This window comes from Antedon mediterranea, chromosome 7, assembly GCF_964355755.1.
Source record: "Antedon mediterranea chromosome 7, ecAntMedi1.1, whole genome shotgun sequence".
Taxonomy (NCBI): domain Eukaryota; kingdom Metazoa; phylum Echinodermata; class Crinoidea; order Comatulida; family Antedonidae; genus Antedon; species Antedon mediterranea.
This window is the reverse complement of record NC_092676.1, coordinates 4,238,148-4,259,121: the sequence shown is the minus strand read 5'-3', so window position 1 is coordinate 4,259,121 and position 20,974 is coordinate 4,238,148. Positions and strand designations below refer to the sequence as shown.

Sequence of the window (20,974 nt, the reverse complement as noted above, 5' to 3'; positions counted from 1 at the left end):
GTTCAGTGTAGTGTAAAAGGTAATAAATCAATATATATTGCGTTATCATGATCTTTTAGAGTCATAGTAACTAGACCAAAAAAAAGGGTCGAAATTTGGTCATTTTTTGAAATGCCCAAAATATCGACTTTTTAAAATTCAATAATTATGCGATAATATTGCTATATATGCGCATATATTGCTTTGCAACAACTTATAGAGCCATAATACACACTTTTGTCGAAAAATAAAAGGGTCGAATTTTGCCATTTTTCGAAAAATGCCCAAAATATCGACTTTTTAAAATTCAATAATTATGCGATAATATCGCTATATATACGCATATATTGCTTTGCAACAACTTACAGAGCCATAATACACAGTTTTGTCGAAAAATAAAAGGATCGACGAAATTTTGCCATTTTCTGAAAAAAAACCTGTTCTATAGTACAGGAATTTTTTCGAAAAATGCCCAAAATATCGACTTTTTAAAATTCAATTATTATGCAATGATATTGCCATATATGCACATATATTGCGTTATTATCGTCTTATAGAGTCATAGTAACTAGTTATGGCAGAAAATAAAAGGGTCGAAATTTGGTAATTTTTCGAAAACAGGGATTTTTTTTAAAATGGCCAAAATATCGACTATTTAAAATTAAATTATCCTGCAATAATATTGCCATATATGCACATATTATATTGCGTTATCATCATCTTATAGAGTCATAGTAACCAACAAAATCACCCAAAATATGGCGTTTTTTAATTTCTTTTAATATGCCCTAATATTGCTATATATGCATGTATATTTCCATATTTTACAGACTTTTTCTCAAAACAGAAAAAGGTCGAAATTTTATGCGATTCTGCGCATGTCAATGTAACGTCAAAAAGGGTCGACATTTTAGTATTTCAATTTTTCGAAAATTTCTATACTATAGTAGATAGAATTTTTTTAAATATATATATATAATATATAAGACGCATGTTACGAGAATATTATGGCATAATTAAATTTTAACCATTTTGTTTGTTGACACAATTGCTTAATATGACTCCATAAGACAATGATACCTTAATAATATGTGCATATAGTACTATTATATTAAATGTTTAATTGCCAGATTTCGTCAAACAAAATGTAATATTCGTTACAAAAATCGGACAATAACAATATGAGGCTTATACAGTTGAACCTCCCGTAACCGACCACCCTTGGTACCAGGAAAAGTGGCCGCGTACGGGAGGTGACCACTTACAGGATATCCGATTAATAAATCCGATATAACTCAGGGCGATATCCGATATAATGTAAAGTAAATCTGATAGCGAACAGAGTAAGTGAATAATACAGTTGTCGCAATACATATTGCGCACTTTAATGTAAATTATGCTAAACATACGTATGCCCAATGAGTATGCCACTGCCAAGGCTCTGTTTACACACGGTCACCAATCACGGGCATTAATAAATTCCCTGTTCACACGCACAAAATTACTGACGTCATTTTACCGGTAACCCTGATTTGCAATACATACTAGGGCTGATCAAAATCGGTTTCCAATCATAATAACCAGATTAAGATTAGTGGACTATTGGTTCACACTAGAGGCGCACAGCAAGCAAGTTAACCAATGACAAGCGACAGTTCGAATAATCCAACGCTTGTGATTGGTCAAATCACTTGCGTTACGTCCTTGTGTTTCATCTTGGGAACCAAGCATGAAGATTGAGATCGCCCTATCACATCGATAATTTCTTACACAGACTGACACGATTGGTTTCTCCCAATAACAACTGTTTAGCGTGAACCATGATTCCATTACAATTTCTAGCGTGAACCAGGACTATAAAAACACCTCTGCTCAATTGTCTTATTCAGAATAAATCAGTAGCCATATGTCTACAAAAGATGAAGGCATAACAACAATGTTTGAACATATAGTCTATTGTATAAGTGGTACACATACTTGTATATAAACACGGATAGAGTTCAACATAGCATGCAATACTATTATACTAAACATGTTTATAGTCTTAGTACAGTAATATTATACATTTATAATTATATATTATTATAATAAACAAAAACATATAATAACAAAAATAAAAATATAGGACCGAAGGAAAAATTGATAATTTTCTTTATATATAAGTTTCATAAACAAATAATTGTTTGTAACCCGTCTATTGCTCGTTAAAAAACTGTTAATTATTCTGCAATTATGAATCAGTTACTGAATTTACTAATTAATATGGGGTCACTTGGGGTCATATTGAGCACATGTGGTCAGTATTGCAGGTGGCAAAGTATTTGGTTCATGTTTTTAAAACAATGGCAGCAATTAAACAAGAAATATGAAGAATCAGAAATAAATAAAATAAAGATTTTCGGAATTATTTAAAAAAAAATGAAAATTTAATTCCTAAAATGTGTTTATACTATGACCATAACAATAAAATAACAACTGTATGAGAGACGTTGGCTATTCCTTATATGATTTAATGTATATACATAAAGTATGAACCCCTTCTTTGGGACACCCCTATTTAGGGGACACCCCAAATTAAAGGGACACTTTCTTGGGTCCTATGGTTGTCCCTTTAATATTGTAATTATACTATTTCATTTGTTATGAAATACAAATTTATCAAATGTATATATCTCTTTAATTTTAATTTCATTTTAATAAGAAAAACAAATTAATTAAATAAATGCATTTATGTTTTAGTTTTACTCTTTCATTTATTATGAAATACATATTTGTTACATGTATTCATATTTCCATTTCACAATGTATCGTGTTAGCATCATAGTATAAACACACGAATAATTTGTTGATCTATAAACCAACATTTTATATAACAAAATTATATAATATACAATGTAATTCACATCTCCAGATAAAAAATATAAACTCACTTTCTACAGAATTACTAGCATGATCGACAACAGGAGGACTTCTCTCAGATATTTAAACAACTCAATTACAATTTTAATTGTTTACATTAAATTAATTGTAACTCTATCCATATAAAATGATTTAATATATGTTGTTTCAAGATATATTTCCTTCCCTGAAAATGTGTCAGGAAAACAATGATTTTGGGTGACAATTACAATTTTTATAATTCATTGGTAACAAATATTATTAACTAAAAACCATTTTGCTACATCCTGTAAATTATGATATTTCTGATATTTTGAATGTCGCAATGATTAAATATCTTTATATTTTCTTCTTTTTCAGATGAATATGTCTGGTTCTTAAAAGAGCTAACTTGTGTATATATATATATATATCTTTATTTGTCACAGTTAGCTTCACAGACTTCCCTGCAAATATAAAAAAAGTATAGTAGAAATAACTTTATTTCTCCCTTTATCAAAATCGAATCAAAGATTTTATACAAATAAAGGCATCTACAGCATATAATAATTGGTAATTAATAATTGTCAATTTTAATAAAAAACTTTTTGTTCTAAACAGCACATACTGGACTGCGGCGCTTACTAGACTGTGGCACTTTGTGGACTGTGGCGCTTACTAGACTGTGGCGCTTACTGGACTGTGGCGCTTACTAGACTGCGGCGCTTACTGGACTGTGGCGCTTACTGGACTGTGGCGCTTACTAGACTGCGGCATTTACTGGACGGTGGCACTTTGTGGACTGTGGCGGTTACTTGTGTGGTGCGTACTGGACTGTTGCGCTTACTGAACTGTGGCACTTACTGGACTGCGGCGCTTACTGGACGGTGGCACTTTGTGGACTGTGGCGCTTACTTGTGTGGTGCGTACTGGACTGAGGAGCTTACTAGACTGCGGCGTTTACTGGACGGTGGCACTTTGTGGACTGTGGCGCTTACTTGTGTGGTGCGTACTGGACTGAGGAGCTTACTAGACTGCGGCGTTTACTGGACGGTGGCACTTTGTGGACTGTGGCGCTTACTTGTGTGGTGCGTACTAGACTGCAGCATTTACTGGACGGTGGCACTTTGTGGACTGTGGCACTTACTTGTGTGGTGCGTACTGGACTGTTGCGCTTACTGAACTGTGGCGCTTATTGGACTGTTGCGATTACTGAACTGTGGCGCTTATTGGACTGTTGCGATTACTGGACTGTGGCGCTTACTGGACTGCGGCGCTTACTGGACTGCGGCGCTTACTGGACTGCGGCGCTTACTAGACTACTTACTAGACTGCGGCGCTTACTAGACTGCGGCGTTTACTAGACTGCGGCGCTTACTGGGATGACTGCTTACTGGACTGTGGCGCTGACTGGACTGCAGCGCTTACTGGACTGCGGTGCTTAATGGACTGTGGCGCTTACTTATGTAGTGCTCTGTGGGTGACTGCCGTACTTACAAATGGATCTGTATTTTGCTGTGTTGGTGGTCTATGTATTTGCTGTGCTCCTGCTGCATTGTATGCCATACCTGTTCTCATTCCCTAAAATGAAGAAGTAATCAACACTTATTATAATGATTACTTATGTCCCATTCACACTATCACACATTTTGTCCTCACTGTTTCGCATTCAGTGTGTGCCATTTAATGTTGTCACAAATAGTTTACACACTATACCTTAGGTCACATGGTCTACATGGGCAACCTATTACCTAAAAAACCAGCGTAAAATATGCACAAATTATTATACCCCATGTCATGAACTAGTCGAGAAATGCGTGTCATTTCCCATAATAACATGCACGGCTGCAACCATGGTGCGTATCATTGCACAGTTCAGGAATATAAATGCAGGCGTAAATATTGATGTTTGGGCATGTATTTCATGCAATGTCCCGCAACTTTCTACAAAATGGCACGTACAGTACAATTCCCACATCATTGTAATGCACTCAATGCGGGGCAGTGCAGGACAAATATTTGTGTCAACATAACTTTAAAATCATGAACACTATTTGTATAAATTTATCTATTTTGTTATGTTGAATTGATTGGTATTGTCAAACTTTATTCAATAACAAACGAAGGGAGGCTTTTGAATCATTGTAACTTTATTGTACAAATACATTTACATGACAAAAGGAATATAGGAAATAAGATATATATTAATTATTATTATTTTGTTATATCTACAAAACTGTGAATTTAGACATTATTTAGGAGACATACCATTTGTTGATTAGGTGCCACAAACTGTCCAGAAAAAGCTCCTGATCTCCAATCAGCTGGCTGACCTCCCTGCAACAACAATGAAACGTACCAAATACTAGTAAACTAATTTTGATTAACAAACAAACTACAAGTAATTGTAACAATAGAAGCACTAGTAGAATATAAAGTAGTTTTTGTGGTAGATGACTTGTAATTTTATTTTACATGATGTTAAATGGTTTAGTAAACATTAAAATATTAATTTAAAAATAATTTTTAGTAATATTATCATTATATCATATTGCCTTATCTTATTCAGTACTGGATTTTCATCTACAAAATGTAAAAAACAAGCAATTGAATATGCTTGAATATTTCACTAAAATCATAGTTATCACTTCTTTGAACTAATATTAACATCAATTTATTTATATTCAATATTACAAAGGAAAGATTAAAAGTACAGTAAAAAAAAAGGATTATTTTCAAGGCTTAACAAATTATTATATTCGATATAAAATTAATATGATCACACACAATAACTGAAAAAATGATTAAAATAACTCTTAATACACAATATGTGCAGATATTGCTGAGGAATGAGAATAGGTCCATTCCTTCCATGCACTATAATAGAGGTAATAATTAAAGTAGTTTGCATAGCTGCAAAGAATCCATTTCTCAACAAGAGAGGCACACAAATAATACTATTTTAGAATGTTTTCACCCACCCATCCCTGTCACATCAAAGAAATTTAAATATTTGACAACTAAAAAACATTATAAACATTTAAGAATATTAGAAAAGAAATTTAAAAAAAAAGAAAAATAAATTATATTAAAAAAAAAATCATAATTATAGCACAAAAATAAACACACAATTTAATATATGTGCAGTTTATACAATATGCCATACAATATACTAGAAGTTAAAAAACACAAGGATAAAATAGAAATTGTTGCAAATACAAAAAGGTTTAAAAGTGACATGCTAGAATAAAACCCTTAATGCAAAATTGAACAATAATTTTGAATTATTATTAATATTAATATCATACACTTGGTTCCTACTTGGATGGAACACAGGGACGTGAGCACAACATATGTAATTTGACCAATCACGACGCGATGGATCATCCAAACTGTCACTTGTGATTGGTCAACTCACTTGCGTTGTTCTCACATTCTTGCGTTACGTCCTAGTAGAAATAGCTTTTAGGTCTAAACCTATACTTTATGATTATTCTTTAGGCTTTTTTTACTCTATTATGTCAATACATTTCAAACTAACTACCAGATTTCTGACACGTTATCATTTGTAAATAAACTTTAAAAATTGTTTTAATCATGTTTGGAAGATTTGATTGAACAAAAACTTATACAGTATTATCTTTCAAAATATTTGTTTTATATGGAATTAAATAACTTCATTAAAACTGTAAAATGGCCTATTAAAAGTCTGATTTTATAAATCTTTATTTTTCATAAATTTCAGGGACAACACATCTTTAAATACAGTAAAAAAAAGTTGTAGCCTAAATTGCATTTTACATTTTTTCAAAAGTCAATTTTAATAATATAAATATTGTTTAATTTAGTTTTGTTATTGGTATTTTCTTTTCTTAATCGTTAATTCTTAACAGAGTTTATTCAATAACGAACGAAAGCTTTTGAATTATTATAATTAGTCCATTGTTTACCTTAACATATCATAATTCATAATTATTATCCTAACAGTACCTTCATTGCAGTACTTTGATTAATATGAATTAACAAACACTTTCCTGGTAGCTGCATAAATTATTTATAGTTGCTTTTAGCGATATGATACACATCCGTTGCTGTGATAGCAATCAAAGCAAGCCACATCAAGATCCGAACTTTAAATTTCAAACAAAGTCTAGTAGTTTATTTGATCAAAATAAAACAACGTAAATTTGAAAATTAGATTCTCCAGACTGTAATTAAAGACACTAGCCCTATGTCTCTTTGACCTAATTTAAGGTTACACACTACACACAAATATTATATGGACCTATTGCGATATTTCTTCATCTTTAAACGGTTAAAAATGTGAAAATAAGTTGATTCTAATCATTTTAGCGGCCGGTTATAAATCCCAACATGCATTGCGCACGGATTGATATTTTCATATTGTGATGTATGTACCCACTTCAACCGATCGCGTGAAAAATAGCCAAATAAAAGAACCGTAAATTATCAGCAAAAATATCAGGTCTTCTCCAATTTATTTTATCGAATTCTCTGCCAAAAAAGGAAAGACAATTAATTTAGCAACTGGACGTCAGGCTGGGCCTATAGCTAGCGAGCAATGTTCGTACATTACCGCTCTTTACCAGCTAGGCCTACAAATCTAAGCCTAACTAAGCTAGGCCTACACGTCTACACAAGAGAACTTACGACCCGAGCTACTTATAGGTAGTGCATTGTTTTTCTCTTTTTATCACAATTAACCGTAGAACGCACATTTAAGAAAAGAAATGACCTGGTTTAATGTTTTTAAAAATAATAGTTATATATTATTTTTAGAAAACGTCAAAAATTGCAGGTCTAGTTTCTTTAATAGAAACAAAGTACTGGAAATACAAATCTAGAACCATAAACAGTTGTATAGATATGGTATACAGATATATTGTTTGATTTTTAACATTTTGTTATTAAAACCAGTTTTTGTTTCTTCTTTATACTGTGTGACCTCTAAGTGACCTCTTTAATCAAGGACTGTTCTCCTAGAGGGACCAGTAGCCTACTCACAGTGGCTGTGATGTACTAGTACACTGGGTAGCCTACTCACAGTGGCTGAGTGCGAACTAGTACACCGGGGTGACCCCCTACTCGTCTCGAAAGATGTACTAAGTTCTTTAAAGTGTACACAAGCATTTTTGTGTAGATTTGACCTACAGTTTACAGTCCTTAACCGCACAAGACGACGGGAAGAAATATATATTTAGTAAATGTAATGAAGGTTTAAAATATTTTCTGCTATTAATTTGATATGTAAGCCAATAAAAAGCCTGCATTAAACTATAGAGAATAGAACACTATTCAGTAATAGAGGGGTTTTTTTTGGATGGGGGGGGAGGGGGGAGAGGTCACCATGACATCATCTCTGAATGAAGGGGTCACATACATATATAACATATACTAAATGTCTGTTGATTTAGTAGCACTGATCTCAATGGAAGCGTATTACAAATAAAACATATTAAAATAATTATAGGCTAAAATATTATGTATTTTGTATATGATATTAGAATATATTATAAGATGACTAAAACTTATCAATATGTTTTTTGTAAATTTATATTCAACACCATTATGAAACATGTTAATGTTATTAATAATCATTGATCACACTGTTATAAAGTATAAATGTTCATACAGTACAACCTGTATTAATATGACAACTCCAGGACCAAAAGTTTACCCTTAATACGGCCGTCATGCCTTTAGCACACATATCGCTTCTAGTTCATTTTAATGGGAAATTATCTCCTAAATAGGTGATGTTACAAAGATTATTTTAAGCGGTTAATGTTACCCTTTATGAGATAGGAGTTCAGTATGTTACCCTTTATGAGATAGGAGTTCAATATGTTATACTTTATGAGATAAGAGTTCAGTATGTTACCCCTAATATGAGATAGGAGTTCAGTATGTTACCCATTATTAGATAGGAGTTCAGTATGTTACCAGTATGTTATACTTTATTGGATAGAGTGCTATACCAAAGCCAGTATAGTGAATTAATTATAAACCAACTACAATACCCAACCAGTTGTCATGATTAAACTACAGTAAATACATTGATGATGATGTGATGTTTTCTATTCTATCTGATTCCATTAATATGAATTCTTCACCGTGACGTTATCAAAACTAATAAATCTCGTACATCATGCATGCCGAAAAACGAAACATTATAATTTTTCAAAACCCGAAGACGAGTAAGAGGTCCGTATGAAGAGTGGCCATATGTGTGTCTACTTACCGGCTTGGGTGGCTGAGACTGGATTCCCTCCTTTAAGAATGTCAAAGGTAAATAAAACAGGATTACATGTAAGTGGAACTCATGCAGAATTTTACAAAAAATAACTAACTTACTAACATATGTTTATACGTAGTGATGGATAACAGATGTAAGGTATACTAAATTACAAGAAGAACATAAAGAAAAATAATAATATTGAAACATGCATTTGTAAAGAGTTTATAGTACTGTATATACAAAAATATAATTTGTTAGTGCTACGTTTTTAATGTCATGGTTTATTTTATGTTTTTCTTATTTTGTGCCTGTGTGATAATTTGAATTAAAATAAAAATAAATAAATAAAACTAAATGGTGCGAGCTGTACATAAAAGTTGTTTCTAGTATGTTGCTACAAATTAAGAAATAATATAATCATTTTTTTGTTTAGCAATCATGTGTTTGACTACTGTATAGTTGCATCCAATAATGTTTTCAGCTTCCTGTGGTGGGGCCTTGTGGGATATACTAAGTTTATCCAAATGGTATAGTGTTTTTATATAATTAGGGCGATACGGGTTATCAAAAAATGATAATATTAGTATTTGTAATTAGCCAAATATGGCAATAATGTTCATAATTAAATCCTACTCAGAATTTCACTGAACAAAATACTTTTACAGTATTTCTAATTATTGTGTAATGTAAAAATTACAATATTTACACAGTTTAAACCATCAGATGTAACATGCTTATTGACACAAAATGGTTGGCTATGAACCATGCTGTTTACTACTCACAATATTGATAATGATTCTAAATGATTATGATGTCATAAATAATAGGAAGGATGATATGACAATATAATGATAATATTAATAAGATGATGGAAATATATTGCAAGAATAATGACAATATTGGTGATAATATTAGATGATGATGATGATGATGATGTTATTAATGAAATCATGACATTTTAGGTGTAAGGATGATATTAAAGTGGAGGTGTACTCAGGGCTTTTCCTTCTGTTATTTACTTCAGTATATTAATATTAGTATGTACAAACATAAAAAATCATATCAAAATAAGCAGTTTCTGAGAAATCAGAAAAATAAAAAATTTTTTTAAAATATCGAAAAATCGCTGTATATTTTTTTCAGCAGTTAGGTAATGACCTTAGTTGAGGTCACGTTACCTAGTTATGTTACGTCACGTCTCTTTATCTCTCGGATCGCTCGAGCTGACGAGACGCGCTAACTACACGTGTATCATTTCCGTCTCCTCCCTGCTCATAATAATAGACATCCGTCCACGTCCGATCCGATCAAACGAACACTTATGCCGAGGTCCTGCTAGCTTACCACGGCATTGATTTGCAGAGGCTCTTTTTATTGATTTAGGCCTTGGAGTAAACTCAAGGCTACCACATACACAGCAAATAAATAGTTTTATGCCTATTACTGTTTTTTTTAAATTTACCTTCGTTACAAGTGAATTCAATATATCTTAAAATATTTGTACGTTGGAGTTATTATTAGGCCTAGGCCTACACTGGTTTTATTTTACACACAAGATAGGGCCGGACAGAGAGAGGCGAGGCCAGCGACCGCTCCGGCGTTTACAACAACAACGAACCACGCTCAGCTCTATCGTCGTGTGATGTGAGTTTAGTGAGGCATGACAAATCACATGACTTCTTGTTACTTGGCTGAGAGAATGGAAGAGTCCAACTTGTATTGGGGATTGAAAACCGAGTGGTTTGTTTGCGTGGTTATTATTTAGAGAGCAAGCCGCGCCGCAAATGCGCTGTACATTATCAACACAGCTATTTTTAGGTACAGTACAGTTAATGTGTGTGTGATTGAATACTAAAAATAGCTTTGGGGGCTGAACAAAAAAAATGCCGACGTGTTGCCGAGGTGGGCTTCGTTTACATCGGCATTTTTTTTGCCGAGGTCATTTCGTCCCAATTTCGAGGGCTGTAGGCCTAGTCTGATTTACAGAATCTTTATTATGAACTGAATAAAATAAAAATGTGAAATTTTTTGAGAGCACCTCCACTTTAATGGCAAAACAATGTCAGATGATGTTATTTGATGAAGATGATGGTGATGATGATGAAGATCATGGTGATAATGATGATGGTGATAATGATGATGAATATGATGATGATGAAAAAGATGAAGATGATTAAGATGATGATAAAGATGATGGTGATGATAATGATGATAAAGATGATGATAATGGTGATGATGATGATGATGAAGGAGATAATGATGACGACGACAATAACGACGACAATAACGATGATGATGACGATGATGATGATCATGGTGACAATGATGGTGATGATGATGATGATGACAATACTGATGATGACATTAACGATATGATTACAATAAAGCTAAAGATGTTGATGATGGGCCTACTGATGATGCGGTTATATAATAAAAGGACTCCCCTATATTTATATTCTCCCAAATTATCTACAAACATTGTCACACACTAGATTAAAGAGTAAATTAGTTTTGAAACCATAATATTACTGTACCTCCTGTGATAAGCATTGAAAATAGGAAGAAAACAACATCTTGAAAAAACATATTAACAATTCAATAGTAGTAAATGATGTATTGTCGACCGTGTATAATTTCAGCCAATCAACTTTCTTTGACTTGTTTCAATCAACCAGACAATCAACTTTCTTTGACTTGTTTCAAAATTAACTGCCTTGTCTATTTAGCCAATCAACTGTCTACAATGTTATCAACCAATCAAAAGTCTATGATTTTGTGTTTCAACCGGCCAATCAACTGTCTTTAACTTTGTTACACAATTAGCTCTTCATACTTTTGTCAACCAATCAGCAGTGTGACTATCAAACTATAACTTGAGTCAATCAAATCAGCCAATCAATTGTCTGTAATTTTGTCAACCAATCAACTGTTTACGATTTTGTCGGACAACCAACCAACCAATAACAATTCAATACAGTATGTACAGATACAAAACATAATCGTCAATCTTTAGAACATTGACTTTCATAAATGCTGTAAAACGCTTAACAGTAATACTAAAATATATGATCTTATATTTATATCTTACCATATATTGTTGTCCTTGTGGCCATGTCGTTGTTGACGTCGTCTGTTGTGGGGCCCAATTAGCGCCACCTGTCTTCATATTCTTGGAAGGGTTTTTGGTCCATTGGTGATCGGCTCTGAAAATTATCAGGTAAACATTTATTGTCCCCCAAAAACATGAAAAATGAAGATTAATAAAATCAGACTTTGAATAAATTATTTTGTATTTGTAGTTTTAATAAAGTTAATTACTTCCATTGGGGAAAAAGAACTGAAAAAATGTTTTCACTTTTAAAATAACAAAATTCAGCAAATTTGACTATTTTTGGCATTAAATTACATTTTTTTCTGGTAAATAAATGTTGTTTCAATCCGACTATTATGTGACATTAAAATGGCATATTCTACATATTCTATTCTATACAAAAATGTTAAAAAATTATTTTTTATGGAGGACAATATATTTCATGATTGTCATATTAGGTATGTTGTAATTCTCTGTGTTTAGAGAAGGATGCTTTAGACCAGGTCCGCCTTATTATTAGCCAATCAAAATCGTATAATTTTTGGAGGGAAAATGTTATCCTCCTCTGAAGCCTAAAATTTGCATATCCAGTATAAAAGTAGAATGTAATAGATATTAGAGGAGAAGGGAGAATAAGATCAGAGTAGATAAACGGAAAGATGATAAGGAAAATATTAGGCTTGACTGGTAGTGGTAGAAAGATGTATTAATCGAATTTCAAGGAATAAAAGTTCTAGTTGAGTTAAATATACTTTTTGTATGAGTTATCATTCAGTGACAGCTGTGTACGTCGCGTAGAAATATATACGCCTGAGAAAGCTCGGAACCAACTAAGATAAATTCACTACATGGTGGCAGCGGTGAAAATTTTTGTTTAAGATACATGATTTAAGTATCAAGAAGAAGAAGAAGAAGAAGTGACAGTGCCTACTCTACGGGCCTGTTAAATCAGTAACCAAAAAGTTAAATGGTTACGAAGATCTGGATTCCTGACAGTTTTTATACCGTGCGTTGTTTGGATATTACAACGAAGAAGAAGTACTGTTGAGCTCAAGGTACCTACTCAAGACTGCTGGATATTCATTGGAGATATATATTCACCGAGATCAGAAAAGAAGAAGACTGAAGTAACAGAAGAAAGCCCAGTAAATTTTGAGAAGATTTGCAAAGCTGACTTTGTAAACTATTTTTTTATTTCGAAAGTAAATTTTTGTACGGAGCGAACTTGGAACGTTGTTTGTGACTTTGAAGTAAATTAATGTCTTATATTGTATTGCATTTAAAAATTTATGTGGATTTCATATTTTTACATATCTGAATGGAATCAAGACAAAGATACTAGGGAAGATATGGTTGACCAAGAAGAGGTTGACCAAGTCAATGAAATATATGATAAAATGGCTAGGGATATTGATTTGCCCGAAATACCCGGCGGTATGCCTAAAGATATGATGCTCGAATATTTTCGAATGAAGTTCGAGGCCGAAAACAAAAAGTTAGAATTACAATACCAACAAGACCAATTAAGATTAAAAGCAGATATAGAGCAAAAGAAAATAGAATCACAAGAAAGAGTGAAAATGATGGAATTAGAAAATAGGTCTAGCTACAGTAATGCTAGGAATATAGTAGATGAAATGAAGGTAAAGGTTCCTACTTTGAAGGAATAAGATGATATTGATATATATTTTAGAACATTTGAACACTTGGCAGAAGCCACAGGTTGGGATAAGAATACGTGGTCCGCTAGGTTAGCACCTGAACTGTCTGGTAAAGCTAGGACAGCATATGCATCCTTAACCGTAAAAGAATGTGTAGATTATGATACCTTAAAGAAGGCAATCTTAGAAAAGTATGATGTGTCCGCAGAGACCTACAGATTTAAATTTAGAAATTCAAACAGAGTTAAAGATATGTCCATCAGGGAATGGCTGAATGAGCTCTCCCATTATTTAAAATGTTGGATGAAATGTGCTAATGTAAAAGAAGATGATGCTGCAGGCATTATTGAAATGATTATAATGGAACAGGCACTTGATAAAATGCCTGAAGATCTGAGGCTTTATCTTAGAGATAAACAAGTAAATAAGAGCTATGATATGGCTATGATAGCCGATGATTATATAGCTAATAGAGGTGGCCGTGGCTATTGGAAAGCCGTAAATTCTGAAAATAAGCCTACGTATTATAAGGGCCAAGAAAATAGTAAACCTAAGAATAGTACGACTCAGAATAACCCTGGAGCTAGGCAGCAAGGATACAATAGGTATCACGGAAGGGGAGGCAAATTCCATAACTATGGTAGAAATTTCCAACAGAGAGAACCTTCAAATGAATGGATTAATGGCCTATGCTTCAATTGTAAGGAGAAGGGACATAAAATAGGGGATTGTCCTAAGATGGTAGCAAAAGGAAAGACTAGTGACACTAAGAAGGGCCCGAATGTGAAAGATGGCTTAAGATGTGAAGAAATAAAATCAGATAGACCCCAAGTAGTTATGGATAGTGTAGAAAATAAAATGGAGAAGTGTACAATAACAGGAAAATTAGAAGGACAGGATATAACTATGCTTAGAGACTCGGGATGTACCCAGTCAGCTGTTAAGGAAAGTCTAGTGCCTAACAAATGTTACTTGCCAGGAAAATGGGTTACGTTAAGAGGTATAGGAGGCGATATTACCGTCCCCTTAGCTGAGGTAGCTATAGAAAGTAAGATAGTGACAGGAAAAGTGATTGTAGCCGTAATCGAAGGATTACAGAGGGACATGTTATTGGGTCATGATTTGGACCAGAATTGTGGGGAAACAATGGCTAAAGAAATGTTCGTCCTAACTAGGGAGCAAGCCAGAATAGAAAATGATGTTAGAATACAAGACGAAATGATATTGTTAGGGAAAGATAGTAACTTTAAGCCGATAGAAGAGCCGCCTAAAGAAACTAATGTACAATTGTTGAAAACAGTAGTAAATGACAACAAAGTAAATAAAACTAAGTGTTTAGATGATATGAATGGAACAGAAATGAATAATTTGTTTGACGAAAATGAGGATAAAGCTAAAGATAAAACAGTCAAACGTAAAACTTATGAACAACAGCACAAGCTGAACCTAACTAAACAAGAACTGATCAAATTGCAAACTAAGGATGACTCACTCAAAGGAGTGTTTGACAGGGTAGTCCCTATAGAAGAAATAGGTCAGCATAGGGTGTGTTTCTTTATGAGACAAGGTATATTGATGAGAAATTGGAGTAGTATTAAAGATAAGTATAACCAAGTGGAACAGATTGTATTACCCACTCAGTGTAGACAGGGTGTATTACACTTAGGTCATAATGTGCCATTTGCAGGTCACATGGGTGTTGAGAAAACTAAAAGTAGGATCCTGAACCAATTCTATTGGCCAGGTATATTTAAAGATGTGGTAGTCTATTGTAAAGTATGTAAGGAATGCCAAAAGGTAGATAAGGGTAAAAGTAAAAGGAAACATACTTTGATACCATTACCGATTATAAGTATACCATTTAAACGTATAGCGATATACATTGTTGGACCCTTATCTAGAACAAGCCGTAATAACAAATATATGCTTACTATAATTGACTATGCTACGAGATATCCGGATGCTATCCCGTTACCCAATGTTAGAGCTGAAACAGTAGCCAGGGCTCTAATAGAAGTCTTTACTAGAGTAGGATTACCCGAAGAGATTGTACATGATCAAGGAACTAATTTCATGTCTTCAATTATGCAATCTATATGTAGTATGTTGGGGATTAATCAATTAAAGACTACAGTGTACCACCCCCAAAGCAATGGGCTTGTTGAAAGATTTCATGGTACATTGAAAAATATGATAAGGACACTTACAGTTAAGCAAAGAAAAAATTGGGATAACTACATACCCCCCTTTCTGTTTGCATACAGAGAAGTTCCTAGTAAAGCAACGGGCCATTCACCTTTTAAATTGCTTTATGGTAGAGAGGTGAGGGGACCCTTGAGTTTACTCAAAAGTAATTGGGTAGAAGATGAAGAAACATCTACTGATGTTATCAAATACATGTTAGACATAAGAAAAAAAATGGAGGAATTAATGAAAGATGCTAATGTAAACAAACTTGAACAACAAGAAATTATGTCCCACAATTATAACAAGAATGCTATTGATAGAAAATTTGTAGAAGGGGACAAAGTGTTGATATTCCTTCCAGTAGGAAATAGTAAGTTAGACAGTAAATGGCAAGGCCCCTTCATTGTTGCAAAAAAGGTCAATGATGTAAATTATGAAATATACATAGGAGGTAGAAGAAAAGAAAAACAAATTCTACATGTTAATATGTTAAAGAGATGGTATGATAAAGTAGAAATAAGTAAAGATGGTTATTATGTAGTAACAAATGTTCAGTCGATAGAAGAAGTAGACTTAAATGAAACTGTCCATGACAATGAGTTAGATAGTGAAATAGACATAGGATTGTCTTATCATCAATCACAAACATGGAGAGATGTTAACGTTAGTAGTAATTTAAATGATACACAAACTAAACAATTAACAGAATTGTTAAAGTACCAACAGAATGTATTCTCGGATGTACCAGGTAGAACTCACTTAGTGACACATGAAATTAAGACTAGTGGTGAAATGCCTATAAGGCATAGGGCATATAGAACGCCCCAAGCATTAAAGGGTAAATTGAAAGAGGAATTAGATAGTATGTTGGCTATGGGTATAATAGAACCTACAGTTAGTGCCTATGCTGCACCTATTATTGCCCTGAAGAAAGGCCAGAATCAAATTAGAATGGTGACAGATTTTAGATCACTAAATAAGACTACACAATTTGACCCTTATGTTATGCCTCGCATAGACGAAATGTTGGATGAGGTATCATCCGCGATATACATAACTACGTTAGATCTAACTAAAGGATTTTACCAGGTGCCTCTGGATCCTAAGACCAAAGACAAATCAGCATTTATTACACAATTTGGACAGTATTGTTACAATGTACTTCCATTTGGTATGCAAAATAGCTCTAGTACTTTCCAAAGATTAATGGATAAGGTATTACAAGGTACTGAAGGATATGCTAAGGCATATATAGATGACATATGTATTTATAGTCAAACTTGGAAAGATCATATTTTTCATTTGAATGATGTATTAGAAAGATTAAGTAGTGCTGGATTGACAGTAAAGCCTTTGAAATGTAAAATTGCCTATGCACAGGTAGAATTTCTGGGGCATAAGATTGGTAATGGAGAAATTAGACCCATGATTGATAAGGTTGAGGCTGTGGAAAAGTTCCCCAGACCTTTGTCTAAGAAACAAGTCCGATCATTTCTCGGATTAACGGGCTATTACAGAAAATTTGTACAGTACTATGCCGATATTGCTAAGCCATTGATTGATTTAACTTTAAAGAGTAAAAGTAATACCGTTAAGTGGAATGAACAATGTGAAAATGCCTTTGTAACTTTAAAGAAACGACTTACTGATGATAATGTATTAAAAGCCCCAAATTTTGATAAGATGTTTATATTGCAAACCGATGCCTCAAATTATGGCATAGGTGCAGTGCTGAGCCAAATAGATGGTGAGGGTATTAAAATGATTATCCCATTGTGTACTTAAGTAGAAAGTTATCTGTACATGAGCAGAGATATTCTGTGCCAGAAAAAGAGTGCCTCTCTATTGTTTGGGCTATCAATAAACTTAAGTATTATCTGTATGGTTGTGAATTTCAAGTTCATACTGACCACCAGGCATTGAGATGGATGGACTCAATGAAGGGTGCCAATGTTAGACTTATGAGATGGGCTCTGTTTTTACAAGGATATAAATCTAAAGTTATTTACAAGAAAGGATCATTAATTGGAAATGCAGATGGATTAAGCCGTGCATAATAATGTTATAGAGGTGTTATTTGTAGATAGTTTAAAGTAAAATGGTTTTAAATGTTAAAAATTTTGGAAAGATTGACACAATCTTTTTCCCAAAAAGGGGAATGTCATATTAGGTATGTTGTAATTCTCTGTGTTTAAAGAAGGATGCTTAAGACCAGGTCCGCCTTATTATTAGCCAATCAAAATCGTATAATTTTTGGAGGGAAAATGTTATCCTCCTCTGAAGCCTAAAATTTGCATATCCAGTATAAAAGTAGAATGTAATAGATATTAGAGGAGAAGGGAGAATAAGATCAGAGTAGATAAACGGAAAGATGATAAGGAAAATATTAGGCTTGACTGGTAGTGGTAGAAAGATGTATTAATCGAATTTCAAGGAATAAAAGTTCTAGTTGAGTTAAATATACTTTTTGTATGAGTTATCATTCAGTGACAGCTGTGTACGTCGCGTGGAAATATATACGCCTGAGAAAGCTCGGAACCAACTAAAGATAAATTCACTACAATGATATATATCAATAAATTAGAACATGATGTTTTATTGTTTTATATATTTATTTTTCTAAAATTTATTTTCCAAAAGTAAATAATGTTCTTATAGTTATACTAGATGTTGCATGAACAAAGATAGAACGATTACAATGAACCAGCCAATCAAACATCATTAATTTTGTCAAATATGTGTCTATCTTCCAATGAAGTACCTACAACTTTGTTTGATCAACTAGCCAATAAACTCTCTTTTAAGTTTTGTCCTCTATTTGGCTCTTTACACCTTATTCAACCAATCAATTGTCTATTTAAATTTTGTCCATCTTTCAATCAACTATCTTTTACTTGTTTCAATCTACCAGCCAATCAACTGCCTATTATTAAGCCAACCAATCAACTGTCTACAATTTTGTCCAACAACCAAATAACCAATCAGATTTAAATCCGTATGTACAAAATTTAATCGTCAATCTCAATTCTCAATTTCTTATCAATGTTGAGAAACAATTAGCACTAAAATATTCATTATTAGTAATTCTTTACGTTTTCCATGAAATAAGTCATGCATCATAATGAAACTAACATTGGATAGATAGAAAGAAATATAGCATAAGTGAGATTGCTTGGATAGGATGAGGAGAGGGTGTGGGAGGAGGGGGTGTGGGAGGAGATGGGGAAGAGAAGTTATAATATTAAGTCCTTGTAGACACAAAGTACAGTGAGATTGCTTGGATAGGATGAGGAGGGGGTGTGGGAGAAGATGGGGAAGAGAAGTTATAATATTAAATCCTTGTAGACACAAAGTACAGTGAGATTGCTTGGATAGGATGAGGAGGGGGTGTGGGAGAAGATTGGGAAGAGAAGTTATAATATACATACATACAATACATTATTTTATTTTATTTAATTACTAATTTTACATTTATGCAAATTGTGCATTATTTGATTTTGTTTATCTTTATAAATTCTAATTTTAATTTAATTGTTTACAATCAGTGAGAATTGTTACATGTTTATGTCTTGTCATATTGTATTTTTGTGAGGGTCCCTAATGATCAGCTTCGGCTGGATGGACCACCCTCGTAAAATAATGTTGAAATAAAACAAATATAAGTGTAGAGTATACACATTTCTAAGAGGTGTAAATATCTGAATTTGAAATTAAGAGTCAAAGGTCATATATAATTACTTTTTCGGTGTTCCTCCTTTCATATTTAGATTTAGTGGCTAGATGTGCCAATGTGGAATCAATATCCTTGCTTGTTCCATTTGAAACAAGATTTTCTGCGGGGGGTGTTGGTTCTATTCTCTTGTTCATCGGCTGCATACCTCTCCGAGTAATTCACCTCCGCCTGAAATTTATCAATATGAAATCATTTTTTATTTTGTTAATTATTATATTAGTTTTCAGACAGCATTATACTTATTATAACACAGTGCTCGTAATAATATTCATAATACATTTTAATATCTAGTTTAATATACTGCAAGCTCGCAGGCAAAAAATAACAACATAGTACATTTGAGATAGAGGATTAAAGATAATCATATACTATTAACGTAAATTGATTTTGCATGCCTGGGAAATTAAACACGAGACAAGATCTTGAAATGGTTAGAAGGTTTTGACAATTATACTGCCCCCACATAGGCTTAACTTGTGTAAATCAAACAAGAGAGGGCAGCACATACATAGTACATTATTGTAAATAATCTCTAATGTAAATTGATTATGCAGGCCTGGCAAATTAATAACGCATGCGGCATGAACGCTTAACATTCTTAATAGAACATTCTGAACACAATAAACACTAAATGAACTAAAAATGTTATTAAAAATTGTTAAAATTCAACAAAATATAAGATAACATGGCAGAAATTAAAATTTGTATTGGATTCAATGCAAGAAACGATACATTTGTGTAAATACTTTATTTGTCACACACATAAAATAAACAATAAAATGTGACAAAAAAATGCCAAAATTAATCACCTTTTGCAACTCGAGTTTTGGCCTTTAAAGTAAAATGCATTTGTTTGGCAATACAGTAAACATCATTAGTTAAAGTATTCATTTTTTGTTTAGAATGACCCGTTCTTTGAATTGCTTGAAAAAAAAAAAAATCTGATTTTAAAGTTGAACTTGAATTAAAAAAATAAAATGTTAGTGATACTGAACTCTTATGAAACAAAAGGGCAGGGCTTTCGATCTGTTTCTAGAATTTCGGAATGACCTTTTCCCCTTTGCTATATCCGTTCTTCAAGTTAGTATCCTAATTCTAGATTGTACCACTACTTCTAGATTGCACCCTCCCCTTCTTTGGGTATTAATACCCATTGCATGAACCTACCTGACGTTTTGGTAGATGAC

The 20,974-nt window shown here is 33.1% G+C and overlaps 1 protein-coding gene across 2 annotated transcripts; it reads right to left on the bottom strand.

The window, feature by feature from the left end:
• Window positions 1-2,709: 2,709 nt before the first annotated feature.
• LOC140054104 (uncharacterized) lies at window positions 2,710-19,908 on the bottom strand. Of its 2 annotated transcripts, XM_072098974.1 has the most exons (6): window positions 19,793-19,908; window positions 12,204-12,318; window positions 9,119-9,148; window positions 5,125-5,193; window positions 4,354-4,437; window positions 2,710-3,323 (listed from the first exon to the last, which is right to left on the bottom strand). In XM_072098974.1, exons 1-6 carry the CDS (start codon window positions 19,813-19,815, stop codon window positions 3,312-3,314), a joined length of 333 nt encoding a protein of 110 aa, XP_071955075.1. In that variant the 5' UTR covers window positions 19,816-19,908; the 3' UTR covers window positions 2,710-3,311. The 2 variants fall into 2 exon arrangements, with proteins under 2 accessions (XP_071955075.1, XP_071955076.1); XM_072098975.1 differs by lacking the exon at window positions 9,119-9,148 and having other exon boundaries at window positions 19,793-19,905.
• Window positions 19,909-20,974: the final 1,066 nt, after the last annotated feature.